The sequence below is a fragment of the Rhinolophus sinicus genome, linkage group LG01 (genome assembly GCF_036562045.2).
Source record: "Rhinolophus sinicus isolate RSC01 linkage group LG01, ASM3656204v1, whole genome shotgun sequence".
Taxonomy (NCBI): domain Eukaryota; kingdom Metazoa; phylum Chordata; class Mammalia; order Chiroptera; family Rhinolophidae; genus Rhinolophus; species Rhinolophus sinicus.
In genome coordinates, this window is record NC_133751.1 from 10,645,321 (window position 1) to 10,669,490 (window position 24,170).

At 44.1% G+C, this 24,170-nt stretch overlaps 1 protein-coding gene across 1 annotated transcript in view; it reads left to right on the plus strand.

The window, feature by feature from the left end:
- The first annotated feature begins 5,631 nt into the window (after positions 1 to 5,631).
- URB1 (URB1 ribosome biogenesis homolog) overlaps positions 5,632 to 24,170 on the plus strand; it is a 65,605-nt gene continuing 47,066 nt past the window's right edge. Inside the window, exons 1-9 of the mRNA XM_019730177.2 lie at positions 5,632 to 5,936; positions 8,420 to 8,559; positions 9,290 to 9,441; positions 10,398 to 10,530; positions 15,018 to 15,114; positions 17,173 to 17,258; positions 18,733 to 18,858; positions 19,886 to 20,010; positions 23,174 to 23,369. Of these exons, the coding sequence (XP_019585736.2) occupies positions 5,795 to 5,936; positions 8,420 to 8,559; positions 9,290 to 9,441; positions 10,398 to 10,530; positions 15,018 to 15,114; positions 17,173 to 17,258; positions 18,733 to 18,858; positions 19,886 to 20,010; positions 23,174 to 23,369 (1,197 nt within the window). The 5' untranslated portion in view covers positions 5,632 to 5,794. The remainder of the gene's footprint in view (positions 5,937 to 8,419; positions 8,560 to 9,289; positions 9,442 to 10,397; positions 10,531 to 15,017; positions 15,115 to 17,172; positions 17,259 to 18,732; positions 18,859 to 19,885; positions 20,011 to 23,173; positions 23,370 to 24,170) is intronic.

A 24,170-nucleotide genomic window follows, 5' to 3' on the forward strand; every position in this document is an offset into this window, starting at 1 on the left:
CTTACCTTGTCAACAAGGGCTCCATGCCTTGCTTCTGGCTGATTCTCCGACTAACCTCTTTTTTACCACCCTTGGCCTCCTTCCCTCCCTCCCTTGCACACACACTGGCCCTCTTGCATTCTAGACCTCTCTGATCATGTCCCCACCTCAGTGCCTTTGCATTTGATGTAGATTCTTTCTGGAATGCTTTTTCCCCATGGGTTGCCATGGCTCTCCTCCCTAACTCATTCAGGAGTCTGCCATTCCCTGCCCACCCCCAAATACCGTCACCCACTTTACTCATCTCCAGAGCACTCATGCCTACCTGCCTACCATTCTGTCAGTCTTCCTGCACCTTTGGGCGTGATTGCCTAAAACAAATCTCTCTGAAAATAAATTACATTTGACATTAGTTGGTCTGGGATAACTTCAATAGCAACAAAACAACATTGGTAATTAAAATGTTAACGAACACAAAAGGAAGTAGACTGGATAAGAAAGACCAACGAATGTAAAGGAAATAATGCAAACGCACAACACTGTCACTATTTAAACTAGCAAGCCAGGAATATTTTGAGAGGAGATGACAAGTGAGGAAAGGTGACGATGTGGCAGTGGTACTCAGCTGCTTCTGGAGACCTCACAATCCAAACTGCTCCCAGATATGTGAAGAAATGACTCCCCCTCCTGATGGGAGGAACCGGACGCTCACATTGCTAAGCGGCATGCACACGAAGCTAGGAGGGTTTTACGGCCATATTTTGCAATCTACCACACCATTCGTTTCCCACTGAGGTTTGGTACCACTTTTTTTTCCTCATTAAACTTTGTTTTGAAAGGCCTAAAAATTCTGCAACAGATTTTTGGTCAAGATGTTTCCATTAAAAAGTACTCATTTAAAAAGCTAATAACTTAAAACCGACACACACACAGACACACAGACACACACACACACACATACACCCCACACATACTCTCTCTCTCACACATACATGAAAGAAAAGAGAAAAAGAATGGTCCACAAAACATTCTCCCTTCCTTCTGGAAGTTTTACCGTGCATTATTTCATTAATAGCCTTTTGCTATTAAACTTAAGTGGCCAATTGAGACAAAGAGTTCTGAGACCATTCCTCCACCACTGATTAACACTTTATGTTGTATTGCATTCCACGTCTTTCATAATTTCCCTTGTGCTTTCCAACAATAACTTAGAAATTTTTTTTTTCCCTTACCAGGCTTATGGGATTTAAAAAACGTATCCCCTTATTATCAAGGTCTAATTCTATTGCTTGCTGGTCAGAGAATATGGTTTGTATGATGTTGATATTTTAGAACATATTGAGGTCTCCTTTCTGACCTGGAACATAGTTAAATTTGTGACTGTTCCATGTTATTTAAAAAGAACACATATCCTGTTTGTGGGTATACAATTCTCTCACTATCTATTAATTTGAATACATTGTTATTCAAATGATATGCATTTTCTCATATCTAATCATTAAGATGCTAGACCAGTCTTTACAACAGCTTTGAAATTTATCATTGATATTTTAATGTCTAAATTGGGTATGGATTTTGTTATATTTTGCTGTTCAAAGAATAGGGCCATCAACTCAATAACCTAGTATTTTTGAGTAGTCCGGTCTGAGACCCTGGTAATCAATGTAATATATATTTATCAAGGCTTGGTTCTGTGGGCATTGTCGTGGCAGGATCAGTGCCTGCTTCCCTAATGGACTTGCCAGTGTATATTTAAACATTGAGCCATTCCCCCCAATTATAAAAGTAACACATGGGATAATGGCTGGGATTCACTGGCAGATTCATACACAATGTTCAGAAACCCTTCTTCTCCTGGTCACGAGCTGATTTTTTGTCCTCCCCACGCCACCCCCACCCCCCATTCAATGCCACGGTGACTAAAACACAACCACATACTAGAAATTCAATTTGGGGGTTCTGATTTCCAAGTGTTCTTTTTAAAGTGTAAAAATATTCATGGGTTGGCTGTAAATTATGGTCCTTTAATGGCTTATAAGGAATGTATCAAATTTCTTTATTTTCTGATGGCTATCTAAAACATTTTTGTAAGGGAACAGGTATGGAGGAAAGGTGGGGAAGGAGGGGCACTTAACATAGGGAGGGAGGCAGAAATGGAAATAATTCTGGAGGAGAAATGTTCCAGGGAGCTAACTTTGGGGAAAGCTGCAGCAGCTAGGGCCTTGGGAAGATGGGGTGGGGGGACAGCAAGAAGGTGTTAAGTATGCATGTGTGGGGAGGTAGGTGAGCAGAGAGGGAGGAGATTTAAGAAGACAAACTTTATCTATGTTGTGATTTTTATCAAGACTAGCATCACCCTTATGGCTATTTTATTCCATATTGGACAAGAGGGGGACAACTCTTTTTCAATTTTGCTTCAGAGAAGAAAAAAAAAGGCATATTTGATGCTTCTGTTTTATTCTCTGCTTTACTGTCATTTCAGTAAGAATCCCACAATGATCTAACCTGAATCATACTAATGTCATGTGTCTAGTGCTCACATAATTCATTTGACAATTATCATGAGGCCTTGTAACATCTCATAGCATCTTGGGTTCTTGGTTAAGTTCTTTATTGCTATTGAACTTCACAGGTGTGTCATATTCTCAGTGATAGTGTAAGTCCCTTGGGAGTAGCTATACTATGTGATACTTTTTTGACTGTATTATGGAAGGTTGTATAACACAATGAACATAGCAAATCCTAGTGGATATTGGTGTTTTGTTGACTTGAGGAGCAGCTGTAGCTTTACTTATCTTCTAGCCTATGGACACTGTCACAGAGTTCATGTGACGGTCTTTGAAAGAATGCTTCATTCTTCTCACTGCTAAACAAACAGATAATGGAACTGCCTTGATCTTAGTAAATGCCACACGAAAACATTCATCACTAAAGAGAATAAAATTTGTACAGAATAGAGAAAGGAATTCCATGTCTGTCCTCTCTATAATGTGATTGCATTAACGAGCTTTTACCCAGATGCAATAATGCAGGGTAAACTGCCAAGATAATGTTATCTTATGTACAGCAATGTATACTTCTCACATTCTGAGTCCATGATTAATATGCTTTAATATGAACTTGATATGGGCTCTGCTTGAGTATCTCCTTTGATCTCTTTCCAGAACTTGAATTTAAACTTAAAAAATTGAAATGGGAATAAACATCCACACTTGACAGGTGTGAGTGAGAAGTGTGGCTACTGGAGATGAATTGGTTGACTTTTAGGGACTGGATGCTTCCTTTGGCTAATCCACCACAGTCCAGGGGCCAGTTCACAGACTTGTAGACTCAAAAACCTGAATCCTGAGGCTTTTTGACAGCATTCCAAGAGTTAACCTGCCTTTTAGGCTAGACCGACATTAAGTTCAAGACCCAGATCTAGGCATTCATTTATGTTCATATTTATGTAGACATTTATTCAACAAATATTTATGGATCCCTACGATGTGCCAGTGATAACAGAGCACTGAACTTCGTATTGCGCCATTAGAGAGTGCACATTTTAGCAAAGGAATTTGACAAACGAATGAATATGTGATATCACCAGTAGGTGATAAAGACAATAAAGAAAAACAGAAGAGTGTGAGATAGGGAGTGTAGATCCATAAAAAGATCCCACATGAAGTGAGAGTAGGAGCCACATCAAGTCTGGGCAGAGTTTCAGAGGGAACAGCAAGTGAAAAGGCCCCAAAGTAGATACCAGCTTAGAATGTCCCAGAAACAGTGATGCTTATCTTCAACAGACCAGCATGTTCTTGGATCCCTTCTCTCCACACAGGCCTTTGATATAGAAAGACACGTCATTGTCCATGAGTTGGTTGATGAGCTTGCTATCTGAACAAGTGGGGTTAGTGACCTGGTATGATTCATGGCATCAAGCCAACTTAGTCTGAAGCCTCCATCTGCACTTCTGAGCCATATCCCTCATCACGTATGCCACTGGTTAAGGCTGGGGTGGGTATTGACAAGTTCTTTCTTTGTTTTTAAATTGGATTAGGATACACTGGATGAGTGGCTCAAGCACTTACTAGCTGGGTTATACTGACAAGTTGACTCACCTTCTTGATGTCTTTGTAAAGAGAGAAGGTAATTTGCCCAAAGTCACACAGGCAGAAACTGGATACAGGGCTTTTGACCATTTCCTACCTCTCCCTGCTGCCTGTGTGGTCAGGTCCACCCTGGTTGAAAACAAACTTGGTGGTTGGCAATTAACCACAGAAGAGAACCAGTGTGGAAATCAGTCAGAATTAAGTCTCTGTCTCTACTAATACGAGTGTTGCCCTTTACAGTTTGAATTGTGAGCATCTCCCTGTCTCTTAATACCGCCGAATCAGCTCATATCTGCTGGGGTGACTCCTTCTGTCCGACCTGCTGATGACACAGGCATTTCCACTGGCACTTCCACTGGCACGATAGTCTCGCCAGGCCAGAGGCTCAGGATCAACACCATGGGCTTTTTCTACTAGAGACTGAAACTCCAACAGGCCACAAAAGCCACCTCCTCAGATGCTCATTATACATCTACTCACAGAACACAAGACAGTATTTCCTCAGGCTAGACGACAACTTGACAGAGAACTGCAGGAATTACCAAATTACTCATCAAATGAGCTGGTTTATTCATGACTTATTTGAACACATAACCAAGTATTGATGAAGTCATATTAAAAAATTCACCAGCCTGTTTTTCACTTATTCATTTATACCTCCATTTTATTTCAGAGCATTGCATGTGGCTCTCAGATCAATCACATCGGATAAAAACACAGTACTTTTTCCCAAAGCCGTTTTTCATACATCGCATCACTTTCTCAGGATAGCCCCAACGATTAGGTAGGGCTGGCTTTGCTGTCTCCATCTTAATGACGGGAACTTAAGTATGGAGGGCACCTCACTGTCCACGATGGGTTTTCACAGACATTAGTTAGTTAGTTCATTTGATCCTCTCCTCGCACCCTGCAGGGCTGCAAGAGCTCAAGTACTCCCATCAGTTTGGGGAAACCTGGGGTGGAGGTCAGTCCGGAGCAGCATCACACCAGACAAAACGGTCTGGTTCAGGTTGGGAGATAAGTTTGGGGTCAGGGGCACCCGCATGACCCTCGACTCAGGAACCCGAGCGGGGACCTCTCCGCATCCGCCCGCCTGGCATTTAGCTCGGGGTATTCACCCTTCCTGCCACCTCGCAGGGCCCGGAATAGGCAAAGCATCCAATCCCGTTGTGTGTCAAGCAAGATCTTCAACGACACCGTTAGGGCGCCCGCAGGTCAAGAACTGAGCTGACTGTGCTGCTACGACGAGCCGAAGCTTGTGCCCTCCCGGAGCGGAGGATCTGGGGGTTTTCCTGCCAAGGACCCGAGAGAGCCCACGGGGGAAAGAGGCGCGCGCCAGTGGGCTCCTGCGCGCCACGGCCGGGCAGGGGTGTCGCGGAGTGCCCGCTTGCCCTCGGCGGCGAGCGAGCCTGCGGGGACTGCAGCAACTGCCAGATCTCGGGGAGTCCGCGTCCGCACCAACTGCGAGACCCTATTGCTTTCCGACCTTCTTTCCGCCCTCCCTTCCCACAGGCCCCGCCCCTTCCGCCGATCACAGCTTCCACCGCCACGCCCACCCCGTGGCCCGCCCCTTCCGCCGGCCTTACTTCCCGAGGCCCCGCCTCTCCCTCCAGCCCCGCCCCTTCCTGCGCACGTGTGGGGCCTGGTAGCGCTTCTGCTGTCCGCTGGCGTCTTTCTGGCAAGTCCCCAAGTGTGGATCCCGGCGCGCCTCCGCCCTCTCGGCCATGGGGGTCCCCAAGAGGAAGGCCCCGGATGGCCAGGACGGCGCGGCTTCCCCCGCTGGCGCAGGCAAGCGGGCCCGCACCGAAGAACTCACAGGCGTGCGCTTCAAGGCTCAGCTGAGGGACCCGCAGGGAGCGGGGCAGGGTGAGTGCGGGGCCAGCCCGGGGCGGGGAGCACGTGTGTGCGAGGCGGCCTCCCGGCCTGGGTTTGGGAGGCGTTTCCGTGTACTAGACACAGCCCCTCCTTTCTGCAGCTTTTCGGTCGCCGAGGGTCAGAGCCTCGTGTTCCTCTTTGCATACAGGAAACGAGGCTCGGGTGACAGGGCTTCCCGAGGCCGCTCCGGGACTGCGCGGCACTTCCTTGCCCTGGGCGGCCAGCGACACAAGCGGGCCCCGACTTGTTTGGTTGTGACAGTTCCATGCAACGACACACCTCCCTTCCCCGAGCAGCTCCCCTCAGCAGACTCTAAAACCTCTTTATTGCAATTGTTAAGCGAGTAAGTAAGTGTACTACTCATTCACCAACAAATATTTACGGAGTCCCGACTGTAAGGCAGCTCGGGGCGTTCAGGGAGACAGCTTTCTAGTACTGCGTATGGTTGTCAGCACTGTTTTCAATGGCACTGATCCTTCAACACTCACCTAACCCGGTAACATGTATAATAGTAAATTACCACATGAAGCCACCACAAGGACTGGTCAGTTGCCCAGGATTGGACTAGTGATTGATATGGAGCAGATCCTATCATTTCACTTTTTGAAAAGTGTAACCACCCTTCACAATGCTATGTAATCCATGAGAAAGTATATAGGTTATAAGAAAAAAAAACACAAAATTGAATATGTTAGTCTGTGGAAACACTGGTACAGGGTAAAAATAAAACTGACAGTGTTTCTCCCAGGTTAAATTATTAAGTTAATGGCCAGCGTACCCTCAGTTTCCAGTCTGTCTCCCACAGATTTCGTTTTTGGTTTGTTGTTCTTTTGTTTTTGGGTTTTTTTTTTAGATTTTGTTTTTAAATGTTTGACACCTGCAACTGCTAGCCAATGCTGGGAAGGTGATACCTGCTTTAGCACAATTACACGTGTCATTCATTCATTTATTTGTTCATTATTTGTTAGGGGCTATTATTACTAGAGTAGCGATAAAATGGTGAGTAATAATCAGACCCAGGCCCTGCCATTGTGCAGCTTAGGAATAGTCAGGTGGGGAAGGCAGATATCAATTAATAAAATCTGGTGCTTGCAGGCCTGTGTCTAATCTGGGAAATCAAAGAAGGCTCCTGGAGGAAGTGGCTTTTCAGTAGAGTTGTAGGATGGGGCAGGGGCAGGGACAGGAACCTCTCTGGCAGAAGAAAGAGCATGTTGGTTTAAAAGATTGCATCTGTATACATGTTTATTCACGGTTTAGCTTGGAGAGCTTCATGATATTCCGATGCTGCATGTAAACAGGTTTCAGATGGAGCCGGGTAGACAGGCGATGGACATATGTCGGTGAAGTAGTTGGAAGATGTGGCAACGGGTGAAAGTGAATCTCCTGTGAGGCTGTGTTGGATTCGTGTTTGAATCTGATCTCTGTCTTGGATTCTCTCTCCCTTTTGATATGTTCTCATCACTTCCTGTGATAGGATCCACTCACAGGGAAGTGGAACTGATAGATGTTAGGGGGTTTGTTTTCATGCAGGCATTAGGGAAGGTGGTGTCGTTGTTTTCAGCTTTACTGAGGTATTACTGACATAAACCATGGAAGTTTAAGGTGTACATTGCGATGATTTGATACATGTATATATTGTGAAGTGACCACAATAAGGTTAGTTAACACCACCATCCCCTCACATAATTACCATTTTTTTGTGGTGATTACATTTGAGATCTACTCTCTTAATAACTTTCAAGTATATGCTACACTACTGTTAACTAGAGTCACCATGTTGTACATTAGATCCCCAGGACTTACTCATCTTATAGTTGGAAGTTTGTGCCTTTGACCAACATCTCCCCATTTCCCCCACCCCCCAGCTCCTGGCAACCTCCATTCTATTCTCTGGTTTTATGAGTTCAGCTTTTTTAGATTCCACAAAGTGAGAACGTGCAGTATTTGTCTTTCTATGTCTGACTTATTTCACTTAATACCCCCAGGGTCCACACATGTCGCAAAAGGTAGGCTAGCTTTCTTTTTTAATGCTGAATAATACTTCATTGTATATGTGTCTCTATATAGATATACCACGTTTTCTATATATACTTTCTGATTATACCCCCTTCATGTTGGGGGGTGGGGTGGGGGAGAAGAGAGCTGCAGGGTTAGATTGGCAAAGACCCAGAGGGCGCTCTGCAGTGTGGATCAGTGTCCTTCCTTGATCAGGGAGGATCCCTGGATCAAGGGTTCTGCTCTAAACCAGTTCCTTTGAACATTGTTGCCCATGACTTCACTGGCGATAGAGAAAAGGCAGTGTCAGAACTTTCGCTCTCCCTGTCTTCATATTGCTGTTGTGTTTTCCATCTCAGCAAGTGGCAATGCCAGTCACTTGGGTGTTCCTGCCAGACGCCTCCCTCGGTAACAGTAGTGGCTGTGATTGTTTCTAGGGAGATTGTCCTTGTTAACATTTGAACATAACTCTATTTCAGCCTTGGAAGCGTTTGTCTCTGCTGCCAAGAAACTACCGCGAGAAGATGTATATGATGTTGTGGAAGGGTACATCAAGATTTCTGTGGAGTGTGCAGAGATTTTCCAGCTCCTGAGTGGGGAGAAGCGACCTGAAAGTGAGGTATGTTATTCCTCACCTGGTTTGATGAAGAAAAGAAAAAGCGAATGCTGCTATATATTAAGCTCGGTGAAGACAAATGTGATATAAATTTCCAAGACATTGCCAGCTTTCTACAGAAAACAGTGCTTTGGCCCTGTGTTATTGGCATACATTCATTTTTGCATCGTGACCTTTGGAAGCGTTTAAGTGGAAAGCATTAACTTCTTATCGGTAAATAATACCAGAAAGAAGGATCGTAGATTCTTAATCTGCATGCACTAGGTTTTGACATGGTTTGTTCTAACAAATGGGAAATAGGTAAAAATTGTGTCTTACAGATTCAGACACATATTGAGTCTTCTTGTTCTAAAGAGGTTCAAACTTGGGGATATTTGGAACCTATTGAAATCTTAGGGTTATTGCTGTAAAGCTATAGACCTGAATATCCCTTATTGGGCAATGAGGCCCAATCGTAAGTAGAAATTTCTCTTTTCCTTTTGTGTAGTTGTAAGCAAGCATTCTCTATTTAGCTAGACTATGGAAGCAGGACTAATTCCAGAGCCAGGAGCCTGGCAGGGCAGCCTGCTAAGCTACCACCTTCCTGTGTTTGGCCCAGGATCTGGGGCGGCCTCATCCTGCGAGTTGAAAGTTTTAAACCTGCAAGTGACTGTGGCTAAGACCAGAGGAGCAGATATGTAGAGGGGGAAAAGAAAGGAGATGCTTCATAAGCATTTCAATTCTCTCTTTGCAGATGCTATTAATATTTCAAGCTTTTGAGGCCATATTATTACGGACAGCAAGTGATCTTTCCCACTTTCATGTTGTGGGAACCAACGTCGTGAAGAAGCTAATGAATAACCACATGAAGCTCATCTGTGAGGCCCTGTATGCCTCGGGTTACAGGTAAGTTGCCCGCCTTTACGTACGTGGCCAGACCAGCCTTGGGCTTGGTCTGCGTTCAGCTCTCCACAAGTGCATTTGACCTTTCCTCCACTCCCAAAGTAGAGCTGCATGGTTTCCGTGACCATGGCTCTGCCTCTTCTTTGTTGACTGGCCCCTCACGGTCACTGACTCCTACCACAAGTGCCTCTCACTCTTGCATTGCTCTCCTTGCTGTCCTGGCAACGCTCCCGGCATCCTTCTGCCCCAGCGGCCCTTCTCAAAGGTCATCACGGGCTCCCTCCCTTTCTGCCTTCAGGGCTTTGCAGAAGTGTCCCCTCAAGGAAGCCTTTTTTGACCATCCTGTGAACACTGTCACTTTCTGTCCCTTTAGCCTGTAGAGGGAAATGTCTATTTGTACAGCTATACATTTGATGTAATACTCTCTATCAATCTGTTGATGATCTCTCTCCTTCCACTAGAATGCAAGGTGCATGCAGGTGCGGGACTTGACAGCCATAAAATGCTGTCTTCCCAGCACCTGGAAGAGTGCCTCGAACATAGTAGGTGCTCAGTAAACCACGGGTTCTGGGTGCCTCCAGAATGGAAAGGCAGCCACAGGTTCGCTTTTGGAGATGCCCACTACAGAGGAGTCCTCTGTGCCCTGCAAAGGCAGGGTGGGTACGGCTCCCACTTTCAGGATGATTGACTGGACACAGAGATGGCCGTCTTCTTCGTAACTTGCATTTTGTATTCTTGGATCCTCTTTAGATTCGTTGTTTTATTGTTTTGTTTTGGCTTCATTTGAAGTTTTTGTTAATGATTTTTTTTTTTTTTTTTTTTTTAAAGAGCATGTCTCCTTCCTTTTGCTGGCTTGGGGATAGCAAACCACAACTGGGTGTGCAGGTGGCTTCGTGGCGAGGTGGCTTGGTGCTTCTGCTGCTCCTGACGTGCCCGATTTCCCCATTGTGCCTTTGCAGGACGGCTCGAGCCTGCCTGAACCTGATGGCCGCCATGGTGACCCAGGGTCCGGAGGCCGCCAGGGATGTCTGCAGCCATTTTGATTTGCATAAGAAAACCTTGTACACGCTGGTGACCAAGAGGGATTCTAAGGTGAGGAGCCCTGAGCATCTTGCATCTCCCGTGTTTCCTTTCCACTTGGAGCCGCAGTGGTTGGCTTGTCCTCCTTCCTCCAGCCTTGGTCCTCACATAGATGTAGTAGGAGACCATTGTGTGGAGAAACGTGCCTTGGCTGCACTGGAGCCTGGGAGGAAGGAAGGCCTCACCTCTGGCCAGCAGTGGTGGCCAGGGCATGGCCGAGCCTGAATGGCAGGGACATCAGAGGCCAGCTTCTCTGGGGCTCAGTGTCACAGTGCCTTTCTGGCCTGTGGGGATGACTGAGCTTGTGAGCGTCTTCACTGAGCAAATGAAATAATCCCCATGAACCTCATGGCGTGGACTTAGTCCTCCTGTTTATAGTCCGTCCACTTCAGAGAAAACCCTTGGAAGTCTAAGCCAGTGACATCGTCAAAGAGGACATTTGTGGTTTCTTAATATATTTCTTGTATCTCCCAATTATAAGTCTTATAATGAGTATGGGCTGGATTGTACCAAAGAGCACGGAAGTGTGAATGGTTGGTTTCAGGAGAGCTGTAAAAAAGAAAAGTTCCCTGGGGGGTCTAGAAGTTGCACTTGGGTTTGGAAAGGTTATTGGGGAGAAAGCACAAGTTTGAGGACTCTTAAGCTGGAGAGAGGGCATCCTCCCAACGCGTGTGCCAGCCTAAGGGTGTCTCAGTGCCTCTTGCCTTCCGTCAGATCAGCTCTCCCTGCTGCCGCTTCAGTGCCATGAACAGCCGTGGCCCAGCTCTCCACACCCCCTCCTGAGCTCAAAGAACAGACCCGTATCAAACCCTGTCTGCCAGAGTGGAGAACCACATTAGAATGATTTACTCCTGCGCCCAAATATGGCCTTGTTCTCTAACTCTTCCTGGGAACTAAGAGTTTATCCAGTGCCAGGTAACATAGACTGAGGCTGAAGCATAGTAACACCAGTTGACTTTTAAGGCTCTGTGAGGTTGGCTCAATGTTGAGAGTTTTCCTGGAATTGCGCATAAGGTGTTCTCTGAGGGAAAGTATCAAGGACACTATGCTTTATTAAAGTGTTGGCAAATTCCATTTGATAAGTCATGGCTCCCGACGTTTAAATGCATTTCTAGTAAAAAGAATTTGTGTGCTCTTTGCACATTAGGGCAAATATCATGGTTCTTTGGTTCTACCTGGCAGTGAGCCTGGCAATAATTATCCATTAGATTCCCTTTCCCCTCCCACCCTGTCTTTTTTTTACCTCAACCAGACCAGCCATCTAAGTAAAATGTCAGTACCCAGGCCACCCACCGAGACACACGTGGGAAAGCATAGCTGGGATTCCCTTCCCAATTTCCTCGCCTGAAGCCTGGCTGCAAGGCTGCACACAGGCTGCTGCATGTCAGAGTCTCAGCAAGCTGTTTTACACCTCCTTGATCTGTAAAGTGGGACATATGGTCAAGATGAGAATGTTTTTACTCTCTTTAGTTTATTCTACATCAGGTGTCGTAAATTGTGTTTTGTAGACAATGGTTTCTAGACATTAAAAAATTTTTTTTTTCATATAGGAAATGACAGGGACATTCAAAAATAGAGAGCAGCACAATGAGTCCCCATGTACCTGTCATCCCACATCAGGCTCTGTCACCTCTCCCACCTTTTGGTTTGTTTTGAGGCAGACTAGTACAGCAAATCCCCCATGTGAATCATATTTCACCATAAATATTTCAGTGTGTATCTCTTACAGAAAATGACCTTTTAAAAAACAAAAGCACTGTACCATCATCGCACCTAACACCATTAATAATTTCTCAGTATCGTCTAGTGCCCAGTTCAGTCTCATTTTCCCCCAACTATGTCAAACATGTCTTTACCCTTTGTGGTTCAAATCAGGATCCAGACCAGGACCACACAGTGTGTTTGGTGGATCATTTTCTGAAATCTCTTGGCATCTTTGAGTTTTCTGCCCTCAATCCCCACTTTTTTTTTCATTCTATTTAGTTGTTGAAGAAGCTTGTAGATACACTTTTGTGTGTGTGTGTGTGTGTGTGTGTAATGAGTGTTTCTGACATTTTAGAGGGAATTATTAAAGCCTCGTAAACAGAAGATTATGGATCTCTTCATCCAGCCAAAGAAAGCATTGTTAAAAAACCCTGTGCGAAGAGCAGTTTTACCAAATATGTTTTGGTCTATTTTAGACAGTGTTTTGGAACAAGCTGTAGAGTTCGGGACACTTTCTTCCTGGGATAATAGCCCTGTGAAGTCACAGGGTAGGAATGAGGAGTAGGCAAACTCCTCTTGCCTTTGATGGAGTTTGCTGAGATAGAGGGTGGGGTCCCAGGGGACTGTCTGGTCAGGTGGGAGCAGGAGGCATGGTGGCTGCTGCTGGGAGTGGGGCAGATGCTGTGTTCTGGAGGTTGTGTTTCTCCACAGTGTTAGGAGTCTGAAATTGGGTTGTCTGGGGTATATAAGACGGATGCCAGGAGGTGAGAACAGAATTCCATTTTAGTTCAAAATTCATTGCTGGAGGGACTCTCCAGAGGATCTAGTCCACCTCTGCTATGTCCAAGCAGGATGAAAAGATCTAGAATGGCAGATAACTGGGGCCAGCACTCAGGGCCCCGACTCCTGATATTTCAGTGGGACATAAAACCCCCAACTAGTGGAACTTTTCCAACTCGCTGAGAAAGGATCAAACCGAATTTAATTTGACCAGGCAAGTTTTAGCATTTTATCAGCATTCTTTTGAATCACAAGGCACACATAGACCAGGGTACAAGTTAACTGAGCTTGAATGAGGTGATGCATTTCTTTGACCCATGAGGCATCTGGAGGCTTGGTCGCAGTGGTTACTCAGCTTCCTGAGGACAGGGACAATATTGTAGTCATTTTTGCATTCTCTGTCAGCCTGAGGTTGTGGCATCTTGAATGTAATTGGTGTTTGCAAACATTGAATTGGTGAGTGAAGGCATCGCAGACACTAAGGAAATGCATCTCCTTTTCAAGACTTCAGTTGTCATTGTACCCAAACTCCATATTGTGACTCTTCATATTAGTCCCCAGAATGGAGAGGAGAGCTTAGAGCCCTTAGTGTATTTGGAATAAACCAGCATTAGTCTAACCAATTTTGCCGAAATGCTGTGTGACGTGGGTGGAGAGAGACTCCATAAATAGAACGAATGTGCAAGGCCTCCATCCAGACATTACAGAGCACGGGTCAGATGAAACATGTACCCAGCGAAACAAGACAGAATTAATTATACTCACATAGAGGCATAGGTGGTGCCAAGTATGGTCCTTGCACCTTGAGAAAAGTGAAATGAAAATGCCGTGGAGCCCTGAGAAGAAAAAACTCTCCTGTAGTCAGACATAAAGTCAAGCGCGAAGCAGTGTGTTTGTACAGTTATTTCTTATTATCCCAATGCCAGTACTTACTTAGTAGGTATGTGACGTTGAGCGAGTTTTTTAAAGCCTCTATTTCCTCATCTATAAAATGGGTGTGGTAGGCACCTCTACCTTAGGTTGTGATAAGGAGTAAATGAGATGACAGATGTATGGCGTTTGATGTAATGTGTGGCACGTGGTAAGTGCTCAGTAAACATTACTGGTACCACTATTAGTACTGCTGCCTTAAGTGGAGGGGAACTGTCTGGAAGGCAGAGACTCCTTAATCTTCTCAGAATTCAGGGCGATAATTCTCCATGATATTAACTTTTTTCAAATTAAAATGCCTTTCGCATAACTGAAGTAGGGAGAAGTTTTCGGTTTCAGCAGTGGAGGATCTAAGCGTTTGTGCTAGTTCTGGTACAGCTGACGAGGTCCAGGTTCTTTGGGTGTAAAAGAGGGATGATGAAACACGGGTTTGTCTTCAAGTTACTGGGAGGGAAAACTCCAGAGGCCCCAGTGACTTCCCGAGGGTTGGCTGCTGGTCCTGGGCCTTGGCTGATGCCCGTAGGACAGTACAGATTGCAGTCCTGGGAAGGCCACGCTGGGTTTATAAGCATCTGTGCTTCCGTGTCCGGCGTAAATTTATAATATCTAGTAAAAACCAGATATCACCTCATTGGCATCTCATCAAAAGCAGCACCAGTCTTTACCTCTGGATTTTCAAAAACGTGGATATATTATTTCATTGGCAAGTGAGAGTAGATGGTATCTAGACGACTGAGAAGCTTCTGTTCTTATACCAAAGTGGTCCATAAACTAAAAATGCTTGTGTATTACACTTGAGGAAAGGGACACAACTGTATTTTACCCGTACTTGGTATTTAAAAAGAGCTTGAAAGAGATGGGAAAGTAGTAGCATAGAAGATTGAGCAGGAAGGGCATAGAAGAAACCCTTTGTTCCCATAAAGAGATGCCCATCGGTTTCTCGGGTTCAGACTTCAGCCCTCTGATGGCACCAGCGTCGAGTGCCTTTGTGCCATTGGGACGGGAGGGGCGTGCATTGTGCTGTGTTCCTGCTTCCTTGCTTGTGTGTGGGCACGCATGTGACACGTGGTCTCCTTTGTCCCCAGGGCGTGCCTGATGTCCGGCTGGCCTACATCCAGTTCGCCCTCTCCTTTCTGATTGCTGGTGATGACAGCACCATAGTGCAGGTGCTGGAGGTGAAAGGTAGGTGTGCCGTCCTGAAGCAAAGCCTGTCTGTGACTGGAAAAATCTACCACACACAAAAAAAGTCTGCAGCCTTTGCCGCTGCCGAGTGCACTAGACGGAAGGATGTGTGGGTGGCGAAGTTTTGGTCAGTGTGGTTTGGATACCGTGGTCAGCACGAACAGAGGTATTCCTGTGACGCTATCTGGAATGCTGGGCGCTGTACCAACAAAGGATAAATGCAAACTTCAGAGACTCGTGCGAACAAAGGGCCTTTTATGGGTCCCGAGCATACACAGATTCATTGCCCTGGCTACCTGGCCTTCCTTAGTAATAGTGTTTAAAAAAATAAAGTTTAATTACTTTGGTGGCTTTGCCTAGTATTACTAGAATATCAGTAATAGCGCGCCAAGGAATTCCAACTGGGTCACCTGTTGGCTGTCTCCCTCCACAGGGCTGGCATAATTTAATCTTTTATGGCCACTTGCATTTTATCAGGAGACTCAGTAAGGTGGTAAGTCACAGCCCTAGCTGTGCTTAGCACATGGCAGTTGTTTGGTGAGATCTGCAGAGCTTGCAGGTGAGGAGCGGTCCGTGTTCTGGCCGCAGCTCTGGAGCTATTGGAGGAGGAATGGCAGCGTGTCCAGTGTGGTCGGGGCTCCAGCCCTTCTACCTCGCCCAGGGTGGAAGACCTGCCTGCCTCCAGAACATGGCTTTCAGGGACCACAAAGAGCAGGGCGTGGGCGGTGGTCACCCTGTCTGCTGCCAGGCCTGGCCTGTGCAGGCAGCCCCATGGCTGCCGTGGAGGCAGCCCCGTAGAGAAGACGCTTTCTTTGCCTGGTGCAGTGGACAGTCCTGCTTGTTGCCAGGTCCCATGTGGGGCGTCCTGCGGCCCCAGGGCTCGGAGTTTCTTCAGAATTCCCCTGAGTCGTCCCAGCCATCGGCCTTTTATGAAAGGACATGCTTTGGGCTTTGTCATCTACAAGTTAGAGGGAGCTGGGATGCACCTCAGTTAGTGTCCTGCAGGCCATCTGCATGTAGGACATTATGTTGAAACTTTTGAACTGTGTGATCCAGCCATCCCATGTCTGGTCATTTATCCTAAGGAAATAATTAAGGATGTGACTAGAAGTTTGGTTAGGGGCTGTTTCTCAATATTAGCTGAAAATTAGCTAACTGTCTACCAGCAAGGTATCGACCGAGCAAATTGAGGTCCGGTCATAAGGTAGAATGCACCTGTTAAAAAAGAAGTTGGAATATACTTGTTGACATCAGACTTTTTAACAATATATGATTGGATATAAACTTAGTTATAAAACTGTTCTGTATGATCCTATTTTACTAAAAATTAAATATAACAGTATAGATACAGCAGAAGGTTAGCTGTATCTTAACTGGTAACCTGGAAGTTAACCTCTGGGTAGTGGAGTTATGGTTGAGTTTAAATTTCGTTCTTTTGGTTTGTCTAGTATTTTCAGGCTTTGTTTTTAGAACAATGAGTTTGCTTTTATACAAATTATGTGTGCCTGTTAAGCATGTGAAATTGTAATTGCTCTGATGCTATGCCTGGCATCACCAGTCTGTTAGTGATGATACAGAATCAAGCTGTGTGCGGTGGCTGAGTACCTGGGACCTAGAAGTCTGAAAAGAAGCAAACAAACATATCACCCCAAATTCTACCACCACCCAACAAAATGATGACCATCGTTTTAAATACATCTCGGAGCAAGTCTAAGCAAAGAGAAACTTTGGAAAGCTGTAATCATAACATACATTCTCTTTCAAACAGTCAGCATCAAATTAATTTTACTTGTAATGTGAGAAATGGAAACTAAAACAGAACTAAAGAACTATGGAACTTCCTCAGTCGTCCTGTCATCATTTTAGCTGTAGATCTTGATTTCCTTTGTCACGAAAGTGGTCATTTCCACTGAACTTGTATAATTAAAACAGACAAAACTTAAAAAAAAAAAAAGTAGATGGCATTGTTTGCTATACCACTTAAGAAGTAATGTTCTCTCATTTCCTCTCATGTTCAAAATATTCTTGAGTTTAATGCTTTGAAACTTTTACTTTCAGAATTTATTCCTTGCATTTTTGGCTCAGGCATAAAGGAAGATCGGATTTCTACCATCAATATTTTGTTATCCACACTGCAAACAAAGGTACGTGTTTGGTAATCAGCGTTTCTGTCGTTCGTTTTCCCCAGCGTTTTACAGAACTCTGGAGCTTTAACATCTTAGGTTACATACGTCATTGTTACATAGGTTGAACAGAAAACTATTTCTTCAGCAGAAACTTGGTGGTGACAAGCAACCCTGAAGCAGCCGCCTAGGCTGAGGCAGGGCTGCCTCCTCTCACAGCAGGAGAAAAGCTGCTGGTCACCCTTTCATAGGAAGCCATGGGAGTCATTGTGAGCTATAGATGACAACTGTTCTTCATTTGCACACCTAACGAAATGTTGTTTTGTGCTGTCTTGCACATTCTGTCTTTTATAAGCATATTATAGAAATTTTAAAACTTGCTGAAAGGATCAGTCTTTAATACTTAAGCACCTTAAAAAAACTCTGTGACCCTTCCAATATAAAAAGTTGTCAAAAGGCCATGAGCTGACAATCTACACACAAATGGCTACTTAGCATAGTATTATACTTACAACAGTGATTCTCAACTGGGGGATGCTTTTGCTCCCCATGGGACATTTGGCAGTGTCTGGAGACATTTTTGGTTGTCAGAACTGGGGAAGTGCAACTAACATCTGGTGGGTGGAGACTGGGAATGCTGTTCCACATCCTACAATGCACAGGACAGCCCCCCACAGCAGTCATTGGTCCCAAAGGTTAGTAGTGCTGAAGTTGACAAACCCTGGTTTAAAGTAATGAATTAACGGGATGCAGTTTTTTTTTTCCCTACTAAATTAGCACTGACTTTAAAATAATGATATTTAGTGCTAGGAAAGATGCTTTGAATCAAGTACTTTCCTGGATGAAGTGTTACAACCCTCTGGAAGACGAGGCCTGGCAGTATGTGTCAAAAGTCTTAAAAATGTTTGTAGCTTTGGGAGTGGGGTGGGGGTGGGGCTTGCCTCAGAACCACTTCGGAAACTCATGTGAGGTACATAAACCTCCAGAGATTCAAGGGATAGGTTTGGGTGGAGCTGAGAACTTGTGCCACAATTCCAAGTCCATAGAGAGGGATACAGTGAAGGCTTTGTACAAGGATGCTGATCGCAGCCGGAGTGTGTACACACCTGGGGAATGGTTAAATTAAGTTACAGTCACGTATAGGGTAGGACGATATTCAGCTCTCCCAATGATGTTCTAAAGGAATTTTTAATAATATGGGAAAAGTTCATGCTACATAAGTAAAAGCAGGCACTATATACGTATAATATGTAATCTCAAAGATGTAAGCCCCCCCCATCCCATAGGAAGGCTGAAAGGAAATCCACCGAGATGTTAACTGTAGGTACCCTAAGATGGTGGGAATATTGGTGGGTTTTGTTTTTCTCTTCATATTTTTTCCCTTTTTTTGGCCAAATATTTTGTCCGATACCTACATTATTTTTATAATGATGAAAAATAGTAAACACTATTTTAAAAGTTGAATTCCTTGAAATTCATGTTTGATTGTTTTCAGATAGTTCACAATAAAAATATCACAAAAACCCAGAAGGTGCGTTTCTTCACCGGGCAGTTACTGAACCATATAGCATCTCTCTACAGCTGGAATGGGATTGTTGATGTGAACCTGGAAAATACTGAGGTACAGTCATGTTTGGGTTTCATTTGGCTTCACTGTTAGTGTGTGATTCTCACAGCTCGGAGACTGAAGACTAAACGTAACATCTGCCTTTAAAAAGTCCCTCCATTTGATCTGTTTCTTTTGGCTTGTGGTAATATTAATTTTCCACTTAGATTCAATATGGTTTTAAAATTTTATTCTTAGAATAAGATTTTATTTTCTAGCCTCTGAGGTATCATAATATTAAACTTTTTTTTTTTTTGATGAGAAAACAGTTCCCTTTATTTGAGTGACATCTTAATTTTTCCTGCAATGCTTGCCCAGTAGGATTACAGGGTTGATCCAGGCTCTCTCTTCCTCCTCTTATTTACCTCTTCTTTTCCTCTCTTCCATTGTTTTCAAATCTAGCTTTTGGAGTTTCAAGGCTTGTTCTCTTAATTCAGGGTCCTAAGCATCTAGGGAACCCTAATTTCCTCACCTACTGACATGTATAATTTATTTTGTAGCAGTTACTAAAATGCTAAATTAGAACAGTGGCTCCATTGACCCAAGGCCAATATACCTTTTAATTCTCCTCATTTTGAAAATCCTCAGGGTGTTTCTGAACATGGACTTGGCCAGAGTAGTGAAGGATCAGACTTCCTGTTAACTTTATGATAATTACTTCTCAAGAGCCCACTATTTCACTTCCTTTTATCTTCGTGACTTGCTTATGTCCTCTTGTTTTGAACATGTTTTGTACACTCTATTACCAGGAAGCCTCAGGGCCTTAATAAAAACACTCCCAAATGTGGAATTTTATTGGAAAAGGCAAAAGAAAATAAGTCATTCTTAAGCTTGTTTAAAAATACAGATTTAAACTTGCTCCTCTTATGAGTATTTTTTAATTTTGATTGGTGTTTCTGTTTTTTTGAAATGATACCTGGTGTTTACTTGAACATGTTTTCTAAGTTATCATTAGGCCTGTGATATTTTCACTTTTATTCTACAGCTATTACTAAAGTTTATGAATTTGGGATTTTCATTGAATTTTTTAAAACCCTCTTAGGCTTCTGCTGAAGACGCAGGGAAAACCATGGTGCGGGAGCTGGTTCATCACTTCCTGATGGATCTTTGCTGTTCGCTCAAGCATGGGATTAATTTTTATGATGCGTCTTTGGGTACCTTCGGCAGGTAAAGTGTAACACTCTTGTGAATCTCAGGTGTGTGTTTCTCAGAAGTCACCACATCTATCCATGACTGTCCAGTGGAAATCTGTTAAGTGACGGAATTGTAATGGGTTAGAACTAGAAACGTAGCATTTGAAGACCCCGAGAACTTGTAGTCATTATGTGCCCTCGGAGAGAAGGTGTCAGGATAGCCATGGACTGAGTCACGGAGATGTTACATCTCTCACCCAGGGAGGTGCTGTGTGTGTCTATTCGGTGGCTGACTCTGAGAATAAGTCTTACATCTGCTTTAATTCAGGGTCCTAAGCATCTAGGGAACCCTAATGACCTCCACAGAGGACAGGCCCTGAGAGGGGCCTCACCACAGTTCTGAAGTGGTGCCATTGTTATTCCAGTTTGCAGAGGAGGGAAATGGGCACAGAGAGGTTAGGTCACTCCCCCATGAGTGGCAGAGCTCAGATTCGATCCCAGGAAAACTGGTTCCAGGGTTATCCTCATCACAGCTGAAAGGTCCCCCTCTCCACAGTGACTGCTGCTCACCAGTTAGGATTTCACAATTTTGTTTATACATTTTGTTTCATATTTCACAATTAGGATAATATTTCATATATAGTCCAAAGCTAACAGCTTAGATTGTATTCGATTAGACTTTGTAGTTGTATTATTATAATACATATCCGTGTTACTTTTTAATAACCAAATGGCCTACTGTTAGATATGCTGTTCACCAACTTGCTTTTTTCCATGTGACAGTAAGTATATTGGACATGTTTTCTGGTCATTGTGAAAGACTCTTACTTTTTACTCCCTTGGCATTTTATTATAAGGGTAGAGACGGTTTACTTTAGTTTTAACCAGTCAGGAAATAGCTGATTCCTTCAGAAAGGGATGACACGGTGGGAATTTTTCTCCCTGCTTGTGACTTTGGATTTGTTTTGATTCTGAGATTATTGTGATTTAACTTGCCACATTGTCTCTTTTTCTCATCAGTCAGAATAAGCTTGTTTTCCTACTAAAATGTAATAGCGGACTTTTATAGTCCAACATAATGTAATACTGTGCTTAAGTGACCCACATATCCCCCCTTAAGTAGATCCATAAAACAGATGATCATTAAATGAGCATATTGAACCAACTTAGGGGGGTCTGTTTAAATAAGCTGTGATTTACATCAATTTTCAAAGCCGTGGGCAAAAGACAAATGTTTGTGCTTGTGTAGGGAAGGGAATTTTGTTTGTGGGGACAGTAAGAGAAAGCTTAGAGGAAGTGGAAACACGTGGTTCCCCAATCATCGTAAGTCTCACTCCTTTATGTCGTTCAGGTCTCCACGCCAATGTCACCAACTCAGGGAGGCATCGCTTTCTGAAATAGGCCTTTCCTGTCACCATCCTTCTGCCTGGCTCTTGCTCTGACTGTGACTTGTCACTACCTTGCATGTTTATTACTTGATAGGTGAGAATCAGAACAGAGGCTGTTCTGCAGCTCCCAGCACATAGTAGGTGTTTGATGAAAGCAAGGCATTATAGGGTAGGCAAGGACGGGTGGACTTTTTGTCTAAAGGGCCAGATGGTAAGTATTCGAGGCTTGGTTGGCCATACGGTCTCTACTGTGACCACTCAATTGTGCCATTGTAGTACCGAAGAAGCTGTGGCCATAAACCAGTGCGTGTAATTGTGTTTGTTCCAATAAAGCTTTATTTACAGAGACAGACAGTGGGCTACAGTGTGCCGACCCCTGGTGTGGAGGTTAAGGGAACAGATTCTGGAGTGAGCTCTGAGAGCTTGAGCAGGTTACTATTCCTCTCTGACTCCAGCACCTCATGTGTAAAATGGAAATAAAATTAATACCCATCTCAGAGAGTGGTAGGGTGTGGTAACTGTTTAGAGCAGTGTGGCAAGTATTGCATGCACACTACATAATAGAAATGCTATTCATTTTATTACATTGTTGATTGAACTAGCACTTGTGTGTATGTGTGTGCAGTATTTTTAGCACTCTTTGTAGGTTTAATGTGCCATTCATTTGACAGCATGAACTATGTTTTGCTTATGAAAATTTCATATTAAGAATTTTAAGCTTTTAAAAGGATAGCTCTCTAATCAAAAGTATACTTTCTAATTTAATTATTTGAAGATTTTTAATACAGGGGAAGCTGTCACATAGTTTCTCAGTTTCAATCAGTTTATAAGGGGACGCAAAACAGTGAGGGTCCTAGAAACCAGCAGCGTGGATGCCAATGAGGCAAATGCTCAGGGTTTTCTGGGTTTTAAGACTTCACATGCCCAGCAGGTATAAAAAGGCCTCTTTTCTTAGAAGGCCTCTCGGGTAAAACCCAGAGGCCTGCGGTTTGGGGTAAGCAGATCCTGGGCTGGTTGTTTCCTTTCTGCAAGTTTTAATGTCCATAGGTTTTTCCGGCTTCTTTTTATCATCTTCTTGAAAACTGCCCACATTTAGGACAAGTTTTGAATATTTTCATACAGATTTTTTTTCGCTATATTAGCTTCTTTCAGCTGGCAAGTGAAGGCATAGGAATTTGAAATAAGCTAGAAACAGAGGAAGTAAAAGATCTGTGAAAAGACTTTTAGAAATAATTTATGGCTCTATGGACTGTGTGGCAATTCTTGAGCATTTCATAAAAAACCCTTCATCTTTTCAAAGGAGAGATGGAGTCTCTGTATTTTTGATATGTATGTGCACATACATATTTATTCACATACACACCTTTTCATGTGTGTCACAAGAAAGAGGTCAGTAAAGTCTCAAAATGAAATTTGGGGAGTGGCTCCCTCCCTGCTGATTTGGCCCTTTCTTTACACTGCCGTGACCTCTAGGTCCACTGGTAGGTGGCCGGTGGATAGGGAGAATGGGTCTCTTCTTTACAAGTCAAATGGAACTCAGAGGAAAGGTGGGGGTGGAGAACCAAAGAAGAGACTTGTTCAGCCACTCAGAAGTAGAAGAGTGAAATTGAAGCCCTTGGATGGAGAGCTGGAACCCCACAGGCCAGAGAAACACCCCGTTTCATGCCACCGGGGAAATCTACCCAAAATGAAATTTGCCAGTCGTCTGTGTTTACAACTGTGCTTACCGAGAGTGATTCTGTTGTTACCCTGAGCTCTCAGTGTGTTGTGACAATTCCCCGCTGACCCTTCTCTCTGCTTCTCTGACAGAGGAGGAAACCTGACACTCCTGCACTTCCTGTTGGGTTTGAAAACTGCAGCGGACGACGAGCTGGTGGCTGAACTTGTGGTGAACATCCTGAAAGTGTGCCCGGACTTACTGAACAAATATTTCAAGGAAGTGACGTTTTCCTTTCTCCCAAGAGTGAAGTCCACTTGGTCAAATAACATCAAACTTCTAAAGAAGGTGAAAGCCCTGGGCATTTCAGAGTCTGTTACATAGGGTGGGGGTGGAGTGTAAGGATTGTGGGGGGCGGGGGGCGGCAGGCAGGGCAGAGGGGGACCTCTGACAAACTACAGTGTGAAGAACTTCTTTCAGCCATTCTTGTTCTTCAGGGGACATTTGAGATCAGGTAAATTAGGTGTTTTTATCCACTGGGGCATTCTGCTGTTCACTGAGCTGAACTTTGAGGTTCATGCCTTTTGAATCTGTTGAGCCAATTTCATCTTCTTCACCCAAATGTTGCATACAGTGAGATCTTAACAAGTTTCAGCAGAGTTAGGCCGGAATTAGGGAAATGTCTGAATTGTAGGATGGTTTTTAAAGATTGCTGTTTCAAGTACTTAGAACAACTTGAAATAAACTGTGGCATGGTGGTCTCTTGGTTTGAGTGGATGTGTATTAATTTCCTTCTGATCATAGATGTTAATATCCCCTCATCTACCAGTGGAAGTACTAGTACAAAGCCTTTGGCAGTCCTTCCTGGCTCGGTTAATCAATCAATCAATCAATCAATCAATCAATCAATCAATCTCTCTCTCTCTCTCTCTCTCTCTGTCTCTGTCTCTGTCTCTGTCATTTATGGCCTGCCTACTGCTGAAATACCTGGGATTGTTTTCTTGCACATCAAGTTGAGCATGGGTTTATCTGTAAAACAACCTTCCATTCTTCTATCCTCTACTTTTCCTTGAGTGCCTGCACGTGCAGTCCCCACGTGTGTGTTGGGTTGAGAAGGAGGCAGTTTGCCCTCATTTTGGTGCAGGGAGC